Here is a 14,102-nt window from a genome sequence, read left to right on the forward strand (position 1 = left end):
CAGCAAATGTTGGAAGACTTCCCTTATCCAGCTTCAAAGCTGGAACTAGTTCTAAGGCTTTCTCTCAATTTATGCTGCTGAAGCAGAAATGCAACTTTACTTCTTAGGAAGTAACTGGCCTTGTAGTATTTACATCTTCCCTTAAGCCTGCCTGGAGTGAGAGACACCCATACTTTTTGAACGCAAGTGACGGAGAAGGAGAATAAATACCACTCGAGCTTAAGGAGTGCTGAGGTATGATTCCCAGGTATCAGTGTGTGAAAGTCATTTAGAAAGCCAGCTTGGAGAAGAAATGCTATTTCCCTGCAGTTCTGCCTAGTAACAGCCAGCCACCCATGGGATATTAATTTCTCAAAAATCAGCGAACAAAACTTTTTCCTACATCACTGCAGAAATTCTGATACCCATCAGCCATCCATGGCAAGGCGGCAGGCAGCCTCTTTCCATCTTTTTTTACAAAGGGGAAGTTGTATTTTTTCTGCAATTTGCTGCTGGTATCATGATAGCATTTAAAAAGAAAACTGGTTTTGAGCTACTGACTTACAAGATACCATCTCGCTAACAAATTCATTGTTTCAAAGGTTGTGCTTACGTAGCTACGGGCCATGTTATGGAGGTGTTGACTCAACTGCACAGCCCAAGTTACACTGACATTTGCACCTATCTTCTGGTTAAAAATTCCTCAGATTCATAGTATAATGACTGACCTTAGCCTCTAACTCTTCAAATGACAACCAAGTTTTCGTGTGGCAGGTTACACACTAAAATGACAAAGAAATATTATAATTTCTTCACTTTCCTTCTGCTAAGCATATTCTCTGGACCCACCCAGCGCACTGCCCTGCTTTGCTGTTAGGTTCTACAGCACGTCCACAGCTAGGGTTACTGGATGTAAGCTTTGGCAGTGAAAGTGGCTTATGAAGCTTCTGTTGCTTTCAGTATTTTCACCATTTTTGCTCATTATGCCATCCCTTTCAGTGGGTGGTACCACGACCTGCTGTATTGGCCCAACTGAAAAGGTAACAAATGGCTGCCAAGAATTGCTTCGACTGACTTTGCTGCCGTGGTATTGTCAAATGCTTCTGAAGGGATCTCTCAGTTTTTCCCAGATGTGTTCAAAGAATCTCAGAGCAGCAGAGTTGTTACAGGTATTTGGTTTACAGTTTCTTGATCTGAAAACCCAAAGCTGTTACTAGACAGAGAAGCTTATTCAATAACAGAATTGCTGGGGCACACACCTGGGACCAGGTGATCCTGCTGGGCGATAATGAACTAAGTCACATTTCCTTGCATTTGCCTAATGCACAACAAGCAGTCACAGAAGAGCCACAGCAGACTGACTAGTAAGCTCACTTTTTTCCTCTTCATTTTTTATATATGTCGTGGTAACTTTCACTAAGGAGGAGGTAAGGGGCAGAAGAGGAGAAACTACAGCACCTTGACTGAGGAACAATGGTAACCTTAAGTTATACCTTCCTTAGCATGGGTGGCATTCTCAATTTGTCTTAAATCAAGGGAAAGCAAAACCCTCAAAATCTTGAGCTAACATGAAACGTTAAAAAAATCTAATGCATTTATTTTCATTAATCCTACTACTTAATCAGATTCAGCAAACTTTTGATGAGAAGGAAAGGAAGTACAAAGCCCTACAGGGAAATACAAAAAAATTGTTTAAATCTGGAACCTTTTTTAACATGGCAAGAAAAATAGAAAACATTGAGGGACTCTATGCTGCTTGGAGGTTCACTGTATCAATAACCGTTTACTAAGAATGAACTGAGGGTCTTCCACGTCCTCATGAGATGAGACCTTTAGTTTGTAATTTAAATTCAGTTTACCTCAGGCTATGTCCTCTATTGATTACAAATATATTCTGAGCCACAAACTCCACCACAATGTAATTTGTTTAAGATTTCTAGGGACAGCATAGGTGGTTCTTGAAAACAGGATTAACAAAGCTACTTCAAACAGGCCTAATTTATACTGTCCCGCAAATCCTGACTATTCTAACTGTTAATTATGCTCCACACTCTGCAGGTTATGTTTTAAAAGGCTCCAAATGGAAAACAAGGTCTACAGAGGATTCTTAATAACACATGACTTATTTCACTGACTTGTTTGTACGCTAGACTGGAAGAAAAGGAGGTTTTTCCCTTCCCCCCTTAAATTAGAGATTCTCCATTGAAACAGACAAAACAAGAAAGTCCCCGAGGTCATTTAGCTTATGCCTGCAAAACATATTTTGATTATAAGGCACCTCTGGAACCTTCTTATTTTAGAAAGTTCATAGCTCTGTAGGTGTTATCTTAACTTTGTAAGTGTTATAAAAATACTTGAAGTTTCTATTATACTTGTAACTTGTTTTTCAGCTGAGATGTCATTAGGCCACTACGAAATACTCCTACTTATGTATGTCTCATTGAGTTTAGTAGATTTAATACAACGGATGGCAGCTAGAAAATAATATACCAAGAAATAGAGTACTGCCAAAAGGAAAGAAACAAAACAACCCACTAGGTTTTTTTCACTTTTTGTTTCTACGGCTCTGTAATATAAGTAGGAAGAAAAAAACAACACCCTATGCTTGCTTGGCGATGGTAGCCAAATCCTCTGACATCTGAAACCAACAGCCTATAGTTCTTTTTTGTCAAAAGTTGGAGCAATTCAGAGGCTAATCTGAACAATGCTGTCTGTGTGCATGAGGTGCTGCTGAGCATTGAACAGACTAAATTAATTCCCGCACGTGGGCCAGCATCCCAAGGGATGACACTGATCAGCATCTCAAGGATAGGGCCAAGTCCTCCAAAAGTCCAGACTGATCTCCAGAAGTGTTGCATCTTTTCAAACCAATGGGGTTCGATGCAGACTTTGCTACCGAGGTACTGACAAGTCAAAGGCAGCCTCCCCCTGCTCAGCTAGCGACCGGGATAGTTTTGCAGGTGGCTTGTTTTAGGGCTGCCCAAGGGAAAAATTATGGTATGACTTGTAATTACAGTGAAAGAAAGTTCTTCACGTAACGATGTTGAAGCTGGATGCAGAGAGATAAGAACTCTTCCCTTTCTTATCTTGCTATGTTGTTTTCACAGCTCAGCGTATCTTCTGTAGGAACTGCCCTAAGAAATGTCTGGTACAGGTTCTACCCAAGCTATTTCTTCCATTTACTCCAAGTAAAACTGAGAGGAACTCACCGATTTGTTTGGGTATAATCTTGCCAGGACTGTAGGCGGAATTCTCTGAAGAGAGTCTGAAAACCTGTGCAGCCTGAATGTTTATGCTCTAGATGCTGATAATTTGGAAATTTAACTGTAATGGTGAAGATTACTGTGAAAGACTGGTATTTCCCCCTCCCCCCCAAATAGACTTTTTATAATCACATTTGCCATGGGAAATTTTAACATAAAACACAAATTCAGATGAAACTGTTTTGGAGAAATAAAATCTCCATTTTGCTCAGAATTCTGACGTAACAGACAGAGCATGGACAACTTTTGCAGCTACTGTTTGCTAGAGAAGGTTGGGTGGAATGCCCCATAGTAAAACGACACATTACTGTGAAATCCTAATAAATACTTTATGAAAAAAGAAGCTAAATATATAGCGCTTGAAACATATAAACTCCCTCATATAGTTCCTTTCAATCAGAGGATATAATTAATTCTGAGCTAGCTTGCAGACAAGAAAATTACCACGTTTTCTTTAATTTCATATGCATTTCCAAAGTTAACTTACTTTAGAGTCAATGACATTATTGACATTATTTTACTGTGTAAGAATAGCTGGGAGAAGCTTTCTCTTTTGGTGCACGGCAAGGGGAAGCATAGAGGGAGGTATTGTACAATAGACAGCGTAAGAAAATGACTCCATGCTCGTCTGTGCTGTGACATAAACATATCGGGCTAAATCATGACAGCATGTACTGTTTCTATAGCTCCACGTCTACACATTGATGCTGTAATCTTCAAGAGCGATAACCTACCGTAAAACAGTATTGCAAGCACAGCTTGCTAAGTAATTTAAAATTTGTAGGATGCCAGACAAACTCTGGCCCCTTTCTGGCTTTCCAGGAGAATCAAACTTACTCCTTGTCTTGGCTTTGTAAAAGAGCTTGATAGCTGCTTTGAGCACAAGAAAAAACAGGGTATTGAGGATTATGGGTTTTTCCTGACCACCTGCCAGGCGGGTAGTATCTGGTCATGGCTGTGTGAGAACAGGATGGGAAACTGATTGTTTGGACGAAGACAAGGAAGCACAAGGAAGTTCTTTGTGTGCACGCCGCCCTGGCCAACAGTGTGGGCCTTTTATTGTCCCACATCTCCACTATTTTCCAGAAGCTGATTATAATTGTAATATTTAGAAATGCAAGGCATGCAAAAATCCTCTTTGTTGAGACAGCTCTTTCTAATACAGCTCTTCCCCAAACCTGGAGTCTCTTAAAATACAATGTCTTATGAGAATATTTGTATGTTTCCTGCTAGTCATGTCCCTGCAGGTTTTTTTACAATTGTATTGCTGTTTACCTTAAAAGGAGCAAACTCAATTTTCTGCAGCTTGCTAACACAAAAGACTTTAGTCTATTAGCCTGACTTTTCTTTAAAGCAAACAAGAATAAACATGTTTGCAAAAACAGTTCCGCAATACTTGTCAAGCTCTAGTTGCCAAGGAAGATATGAGAAAATTAGAGAAAAAAAATTGACTATTACTATATATCTATAGAATATAGCTTATTTTTAAGTGGTAATTTTGGATTAGTATTTGTTTTCCTGTAATCATCAAGCACAGGAAACTCTCTTAAGTACCACAAACCCAATGGTTTAAGATTGACCAGTGACAGAAATAATGAAACAAATACTTGTAGGAGCATTTCTTTTAGAACTGTGAGTAATCTGGTATAGTCTGAATCTTACTTACATTTATCTTTATTAGATTGAAGAATCAAAGATAATGCAAAGACTTTTAAAGCTCTACGACAAGACAAGTATTAAAAACACTTACATAACATTTAATTTAGCTGCCCTGCTCCCTAATCGTATTTGATGGAATTCTTTTGGTCTTATTGAAGGTACTGAATTTCCACTATTATCTGGACTCAAAGGGTAATGTGTGAGGAAAATGAAAGTGAACTCTTCCACTATTAAATTACTGTGAATTAATAAATGAATTTAGGCTAAACTATAATTTTGTTAGACTATTTATTACTTGGAACCCATAGAATAATCCTGCTTGGAGATACTGTGGTTGTAGCTGATAACATATTATGAATGTAATTAATACAAATGTACAGAAGTTAATTGATAAATCTTCCCTTTCTGTTTGAATGAGTTAATTAAATTTGCCTGCACTTTAAAAGAACATATTTACTTCTATCTAGCATAGCAATTTTAATTGTCTAAGTAAGTTTTAAAAAGTTATTATGTTCAAACATAACAGCTCCTCCTGCAGAGTACAATAAACAAAATAGAAAAGCTTATCAGATCTTAGGAGAAAACTCCTTTTCTCTTCTTTACCTCATTAATGAAGTCCCCGATGTCCCCAGGATGAGGAGCAGCTGATCTGACTGGATACTGAGGTTCTGCATGGATTGGCCTTTCATCAAGACGTCTGATTCCAACAGGTTTGATGGCATCTGGTTCCACAGTGTCAGGCTGCTGGAGCTGGCTCAAGTCATAATCCTGCAAAATATGAAACAAGGACACTACGTTAGGAGAATGTCAAACAATATCTGTCAGGGGGAAACATGAGGAGGAAAACAGGGAAAACACAAAGTATCGTTTCAACAGAAGTCCTATTTTCAGGATTGTAATGCTTACTAAGTCAATAACATTGTTATTTGCATACCAACAGGATGTTATTTGATTTATACTCCCTGAATCTACAGTTTTGATTCTATTCCATCAGATTTGTAGAGCTTCTCATAAGTTTTCCATTGAGAAGCAAGGATTTGAGTAGTACTATTAAGAGACTAAGCACTTTGCCTAGTAATGATGATTTACTGCATAGAGCAAAGATGCCAAATCCAACTCTTATTTTTCTAAGCAAATAAATGCCAGACATTCTCAGTCTGAGAAAAAAGCAAGAGCACTGCTCTGCAGCATTTTTATAATACCTTCAAAGAATGAATTTAAGACTCCTTTCTGATTTCATGTGGCTTCTCTAATATGAAAGCCAAAGGGGGAAAAATGTCATAAGAAGTACAAAGCTCCTCAGATTTGGTCTTAATTCTAAGTACTTTCTAGAGATTACTTGTGGATCTGTTCATTAAATACTTGATGCAGCAGTTTCAAACTCTGGCAGACTGATGCAGCTCGCACAGCACTATGAATTCCAACAAGCAGTATGTATGTATGTATATAAAAAATTTTAATTAGATGAATTTTTATGCATTTAAGATAGATATGCCTGAATACTATTTGCACAGCGCGATGCATTTCAGCATTGTCATTTACGGTTGTCATGTCCAGAAGGCAGTCATGCTCTAGGATGCCTTCGCAACAAGGCACTGGTAAAAATGCAGAACAAAGAAGTGGGCTTAAAGGCTTAAAGTAAAGCCACTCACGAACTACCAGTAGATTGGGGCTGATGCCAACTCTACTGTATGCCAGATACCCTGCCCCACAAATAATCCAAGCAGTTGAGGAGCATCCTAAATAACCTCCCTTTATCACCAGCCTCTATTTTTCAACAGTGTTGTTCTGGTAAAAATCTTATTTATAATCTCAACTTGCTGGAAGCTGGCTGTGCAGACAATTGCATTTTCATTGGTTCCTCACTGGCTCCTCAAGGAAGGAATGCAAGCATTTACTTGTGCTGTCACCTCTCGGGATGTAGGTCCTTTGTGAGAGTATTACCTACTGTGACCCCAAAACCAGACTTTTCAACAGAAGAAGTCGTCAGTTGACAGCAGTGAAGGTAGTTTGTTGGGAGAATTGCAACTGACTATCAAATCCACTACACCGTCTAATTTGTTACTCGGGTCCTCAGCTGACTGCACACAAATATATAGTCAAAAAAGGTGGAACAGCTCCACTGAGATCTGAGAATGCAGTTTCATATGCTTTAATTAGATTACAAGTTCCTTGGGGCAGAGCTGTAACTTCTACCCTTCGGTTCTTCATGTACCAAACAGAATAATAAGTGATCTCCATGAAGTGGTATGAGTAGGAGAAAAGTAAACAGAACAGAACTTTTTATCCTTTCTCTTTTTATTACGTAAAATAAATCAAAATAGTTCAGAGACATGCTATCACAAAATCCTATTAAACAGAGAAGAATATACTTTTTAGAATTTATAAATATGTAAACACACAAAAGTGCTTTTCATACCCAAAAGATAAAGGTGGAAAACACCAACAGAGAAAAATGAAAAAAAAAAAAAAAAAAAATAATAATTTTTTTATACTAAGTGTTTAATTATGAAGGAATTCAAACAGGTATGGTTAAATAATAATGTAATAAAACCAGGCGAGCCTCTCTGTCTGTTTCAGTTTTATAAAGATAGTATGTTTTTTTCCACCCACTGGCACATGCATTCGCTTCTTTCTGATTAGGGGTCAAACAGAAACGCAGTACGAATCAAGTCAGTCAGTCCAGTATCATCACTTCTAAGGCCATCCTCTTGAGTGCATGTATAGTTTGAGACATCTCCAGGCTCTACGGCTAAAAAGACAGCCCAGATTGCCATCTGCAAGGCAACTGCAGTGTAGAATGTGTCCTTACACGGACTCCCGCTTTGGGTTTGTTTTCTTTTCTAGAGTAATTTATGACACTGCCAACTAACCTTCTATCAGAGGAAATTTATTTTGTAGGTCTATTAGTGTCCGGACAGGAAGAGAAGATCCACTGTGCTTATTACCACAGACTCTCAAATCTCTCGTATCATTAAAATCAATACTAACTGTACATCCGTCAGTTATGGCAAAGTCATCCACCATCTCCCCAAACTGGCTCAGTGCCGTGCAAGCACAGCATCATGCAATGACTCCAGCTGTTTCAAAATTCTGTCTAAAGCCAACTCTACTCAATTATTGCAAAGTAAAAGAAGGAAAAATGTTTTAAAAAGCCAAGGTGTAAGCTGTTTAGCGCTGCTGAAATTCCATCTCTTCACTCAATGCTGCATTCACAGATAGAAAAATAGGAAAACCTTTCACATATTACCTAAAGCTCCTGAAGAGACTGTAAGGTTAGTCTCAAGCAGTTTGTTAAGATAGTTAAGTACAGAAGTGACAGTAAATGGAAAACTGTGGCACATCAGAGAGAAAACAAGACATGCTGGGGTAGGTTGGGATACCCAGCTTGGAACAACACGCTGGGTCATTATTTTTACTTTTAATTTCAGGACCACAAGTCAACAATGCTGTGTCTTGGCTCCAGTTTTTTTTTCCATGTAATCTGTTCGTAATTACAATCTGCTGAGGCACAAGATTAGGCCCTCCATTGGACACATACTTGAGCAAAGGCTGTGAGCGCCTAATTCATACGGCTGCCAATTTTTGTCAGAGGTATTTATTATTTATGCTGTTTAGCTCTAACTCCAGCAATTTCAGAACAAATACTTCTTTCCCATCCTTCAGTTTGGATTTAAGCAAATCCAAACAGAGGGTTTGAGTTTTTCTCCTCAAACTTCCAGAAAAGGTTAGATTGTTGATGGAAGGGAGAATTTAGTATTAGATTTTCTGTGTTAGAAGGTCACTAAAACATTTTAGTTTGCTCCCATTTTGCATCTAGCAACCCCCACGCCTTTTAAAACCAGAAATTTAGACTAGCCTGATTGTCCAAGTCTACAGTCAACAGGGAAACAGAAACCCCCCATTCTATGACAGGAATTTAAGTGAAGCAAGCTGAATGATCCCCTGTCTTTCCCCTTGTTCATAAAGGGATCTGATATTAGTGGATGAGACAATACAGCTACCTTTTAGATAACTACTGGTTCAAGAGGTGACAAACTTAATGCTTTATCGATATAACTCTCTTTGGTTAGCATCTCCGGCATCACTATTTGCTGTTGCTGAAAAAGACAAAAATACCCTGACATCTGTACCGAAGCAGAAAAAGTTCTGGTTTTGATTTGCTTTTTCTTTTAAGAAAGAAAATAAAATCCCAATATACTAAAAGGGCATTTTGTCACAAGTTGCATCTTGTGAAATTAAACAAGCTCAAAAAAACCCCCCGCAAAACCCCACCAACCCCCTCGCTCCAAACATTAATCTTATTATCTATTTACTTAGTTGTGGACAGCTTTAAGCAAAGACTTACACCAGTATTAGCTCACACCTCACATTCCTGAAATGTGAGATCCTAGTGAGACAGTGCTAAATGCCAAAACCAGCTAGCCAAGCCCTAAAAATTAACCACCTTACCAGATGTGTAGGCTGGAGGGTCCAAAACCCCCAAAAGCACTTCTTTAAGAACATCTACACAGCAGTCTGAAGCGCAGTGCAAGTATCTCTACTTGACTAGAAGAAATGTCCAGAACAGAAGAAAAGGCCATTTTATATTCCCCAGTAATCACTGATTTACAGAGAAACGAGATAACGCAGCCTTCAAAATCTCTTCCCTTAAACAACTTCCTCTTGTACGAGGCAGCTATTCGTTTCACAGCACCTGAGTAATAAACCCCCATGGAGCAGTCATCAGTTACGGTAGTAAGAGAAATTTTTTTTAAAAAGTACCTTGCTTTTTGACTGTTACCAGATTCTACATTCCTTAAAAAAAAAATAAATAAATGAAGGGATAGGCCAGGAAATAGAGTTTCTCAGAAGCTTCTAGTTTTATAAAGTTAACGTTTTGGTTTTTTTCCCCCTGGATTAGCTGTTCTGGTTGTGTTTGCATTTTAAAAGATTTACTTAAATTCTTGGCAAAAACTTAACAAAGTAAAACTTTTTACAGTAACTGGACCTGCTTTATACGAATGCATACTGGAACATTATACAGCAGAACTGCAAACAACAGAATCAAGGGCCACGAAGATGCTCAGAGGGCTGGAGCAGCTCTCCTATAAAGACAGGCTGAGAGAGTTGGGTTTTTTCAGCCTGGAGAAGAGAAGGCTCCCGGGAGACTTTGTAGTGGCCTTCCAGTACCTGAAGGGGGCCTATAAGAAAGATGGGGAAGAACTCTTTATGAGGGAGTGTAACGATAGGACGAGGGGTAATGGTTTCAAACTGAAAGAGGGGAAATTTAGATCAGATGTTAGGAAGAAATTCTTTACTGTCAGGGTGGTGAGACACTGGAACAGGCTGCCCAGAGAAGTTCCTTCCCATCCCTGGAAGTGCTCACAGCCAGGTTGGATGGAGCTTTGAGCAGCCTGGTGCGGAGGAAGGTGTCCCTGCCTATGGCAGGGGGGCTGGAACTAGATGATCTTTAAGGTTCCTTCCAACCCAAATCATTCTATGATCAAACCACAACATACTAAAACTGTGAATTGCTATGCATAGATGGGACTGACTTTTTTCCAGCTAGGAGAACTCTGATAATATTGGAATATAATACATCTAAATTGAACTTTCCACTACTAAGAAGTTTCTCTAACAGTAATACATTCTAATACATGCAACCTGACTGATACATTCATTAATGATTTATAAATCTGGCTTATCTCAGAACTCTCAGTATATTTCCTGGCCATTCATTAGACTGTGTTGTACACTTTTAGGGACGTCTTGTTTTTTTACCTTGTACAGAACTAAAGCTTTGGCTATGCATGAATACAGGCCTAGACATATGACTAATACAAAAAAAAACACTACGCCTGTTTCTCATTTTCAAAGGATGCAGCCTTTGCAAAGAAATATGAAAGTTCAAGTCTATCCCCATGCAAGAAATAATCAATTAGTCACCAGATCACTTAATTTGACAATGACAGCTGGAAGTGTCATTCACTAAACAAAATCAGCTGCCGTAGTCTAAGTGCACATAAAACAACATTGGCAGAAGTTTGCATCGCACCCATCCCCTTTACAGGATGATGCCTTAGTGTAAATCCAGTTTTATTGCTGGCTGAAGAGAACAGAGCAAACTATAACTTTGGATAAAATACACGTCCTGCTTTGCCTTTGTGTTCCAAAACCAATTACTGTCTACTCCAACAGAGAAATGGGATGGGGGAGCAAGGGAAGAAACATTTTACACAGCTGAATGTTCCCACCTGCCAAGGTCTTTTAAAAACAAAGAAAAAGGAAGTGAAACCCAATCCTGCTATATCTTACTATTTTACCCCCAAACCCACCAAGCATCACCCTAAAAAGCTAGTGAGAAATTTTCACATAAAAAAGCAAAAAGCTCCAACCCACCCTAAATCTTACATCCACTGAAATAACGGGACTCCAAAGAAAGCAAAGCACAGAGGACTGACTAGATGTAGGCTGCAGGTGGGGTGCTAGTTAAAATGCCTGCACTAACAGTTGCTCTTTATTTGCCACTCACATTTTTTATTACTTTCTGCCATATTGCTTTTCCCATTTGTTTTTATTATAGATGCATCTGGAGCATTACAAGTTAGTAATTTTTAGGATAACCAAGAAGCTAGCTTATCTCTTTTAATAATAAAAAAGGTGAAAGTTAAACTCCAGCTGCAGATAAAACACAATAACAGGCGTAGGTTCTAGATAGGATAAAATAAAACACAAAACAATTTTGTAATGGAATTATGGAAACATTACTTTTCGTATGTTGAGATAAAGATTCACCAAGGAATGACAGTAATTCCTCCACAGGAGCACTGCATGAGTCACTCATTCAAAAAAATGAAGTTAATGTCTTAGTAAGCAAACACAATCCCCAAAATAACTACCTTGTAATTATAATGTTTTATATTGCTAGAGATATCTTAGCAACAGTTATTCCATTCATTCTCATTAAAAATTCTAAACATAAAATAGGTTCCAAACTTAATGCAATGCAAAATAAAGGTTAGAGGGCGAGAGTAAGTGATCTGAATAACACTCAGATAGGGTGGCGAAAATAAACTATACTCAAATGGATTTATAAAGTTCATTGAGTAGGTAAGGTCTGTTGTCATGTTTACAACAGAGGTTATGACAAGATCCAGCATACAAGACCAATGTAATTTTAAGATGCACGCATACAAAGTTATGACAGTAAGAAAAAAAAAAATCAAACAAAAAATCCAAAGGTTTACTCAATTTGTTTTTATCAGTGACACACAAATGCTGGAATAAAGCTACCCTTTCATTGAAGGAGCAGTTTCTGTTTAGAATTTATAACCTATCATATAAAAATAAACCATTATGGTTTTATTTGTAATGCTATTATTACCTTTAAATTAAATGCTCTTTTCTTTCTCTATATAAATGTAATAAAACACGACAAAAAGCAAGCTACTGACTAATGTCTGAATACACACGTAAGAAAAGTTGATGTAGGACAGAACAAACAGAATCCTTACGAAGAATAATACTTTGAATAATCGTAAAATCATTGCATTAGAAACTTGTGCTGAAGAGATTTGAGGGCAAGATTAAAATACAGGTTTAAAAGAGCTGATCAATACTATCAAAACATACCATGCACTTGCTTGGGCAACTTGCTTCAACTGGACCATCTGCATGGGGGGCAAGTACTACTGAAATTCAGAAAATACTATAGAAATGGGCTCAAAGGAGGTAAGAGGATCATCTTGTGCAATGAGATGTATACAAAAGCAATTAAATGGAAAAAAATGTATCACAGTTATCAAGTTGACATATGCTGCACGTATCCCAGTCGAGCACCCACTGCCTCGATGTAAATCACACGAATGGCCTCAGATATGCGACGAAAACGAAATTAGTGATGCTTATGGGTTGTGATCTGCTATGTGTGTGACCTATGCTGCAGACATGTGCTAAGTGCTTTAACACTCAGCCAACGTGAGGTTTTGGTACTTAGAATTAACAATACTGTTACAAGCTAAGAGCACATTACGTCAGGGGAGAATATTTGTCATTTGTATCTCACACCTCCCGTTTGCTAAACAGCTACAAACTCCAGATCATACGGTCCATTAATAATCAAGACAGTCACTATCAGCTTCATAATTTGTACCTAAATTAGGCACATCTACCTCAGAATATAGCAAACCGTAGTTTGTGTTGTGTTGTGTCGTGTGTGTATCCCCCCACCCCCAATTGCTGGGTTAAACATTCAGATGGAATTTAAAAAAAAACTAAATCCAAAACAAATTAAATAATCCCACAACACTTTTCCCCTCCCCAAACCCATAACCAAACCAGTCTGACTTCTGTGGTGGAATGATGCTGACTCAAAGCCTCTCACGGCCCAGCTCCTGTAAGCCAGGTGGCCAGACTGTTAAAACTAGACAATATTGAAGAAAATCCTGAGAATAATCACAGACCTTCTATCTGGAATACCTCTGCCCCCTCTCCTTCCTCCCTTATCCCCAAATTCTGCTAGCACAGTGATCTTTGCTGATACCAGGAAAAAATGTTTCTGCCTGAGATGACAGGAGTGCTGTACAGCTTTCACAGCCAGTTTTTCAGACCAAATTTCTGACAAACAGAAGTTTAGGTGAAAAAAGTCCAGAATATTTCCAGTGTTGACAACACTCTTCAGTAGGGAGCAGGATGACTTCAGTTATGACCCACAGCTCAAGAGCATCTCTGGCTTAGGGAATTAAAAGCATTTTTCTCAACTGCTGTGGAGATCACACGACCCCGTGTACATCATGCCAGGCTAGAGGAAGACTATGAATCATTCAGGAACGTCTATTTATTTTACAAGCATTCAGTCTGTCAGAGTGAATGAAGCAGGCCAAGATGGCCTCAGATGGGATTAACAGAAGACCTTCACGATGGAATAAACTGCTCTTTTATGACAGACTTCACATAATAATTCCTTGGAAATGCTAGCACAGGAGAAAAACAAACAAACAAAAAAGAAAACCAAGCAGGAATTCCACCTTGTTGTTGACAGTTGCTATGACTCAGAGGAACTATCTGGAATTTGGAAATCATCAAGTTTGTTGCGGGAGACATTACTCTGATAACATGAACAAAGAGTTTGAAAGGAACACGCCAAGCATGCTTTAGGAGTTTCTGGGTCTGCCATGACAGCTAAGAAACCCAACTGCACAGCTTCCAAATAAATAAACC

At 38.5% G+C, this 14,102-nt stretch overlaps 1 protein-coding gene across 1 annotated transcript in view; it reads right to left on the reverse strand.

Annotated features, from left to right (window-relative positions):
• The window catches only part of CDH2 (cadherin 2), a 119,918-nt gene that overhangs the window by 3,336 nt on the left and 102,480 nt on the right, over window positions 1–14,102 (reverse strand). The window contains exon 15 of the mRNA XM_063326770.1: window positions 5,505–5,669. Coding sequence (XP_063182840.1) covers window positions 5,505–5,669 — 165 coding nt within the window. The remainder of the gene's footprint in view (window positions 1–5,504; window positions 5,670–14,102) is intronic.

This window comes from Chroicocephalus ridibundus, chromosome 2 (genome assembly GCF_963924245.1).
Source record: "Chroicocephalus ridibundus chromosome 2, bChrRid1.1, whole genome shotgun sequence".
NCBI classification, from domain to species: Eukaryota; Metazoa; Chordata; class Aves; order Charadriiformes; family Laridae; genus Chroicocephalus; species Chroicocephalus ridibundus.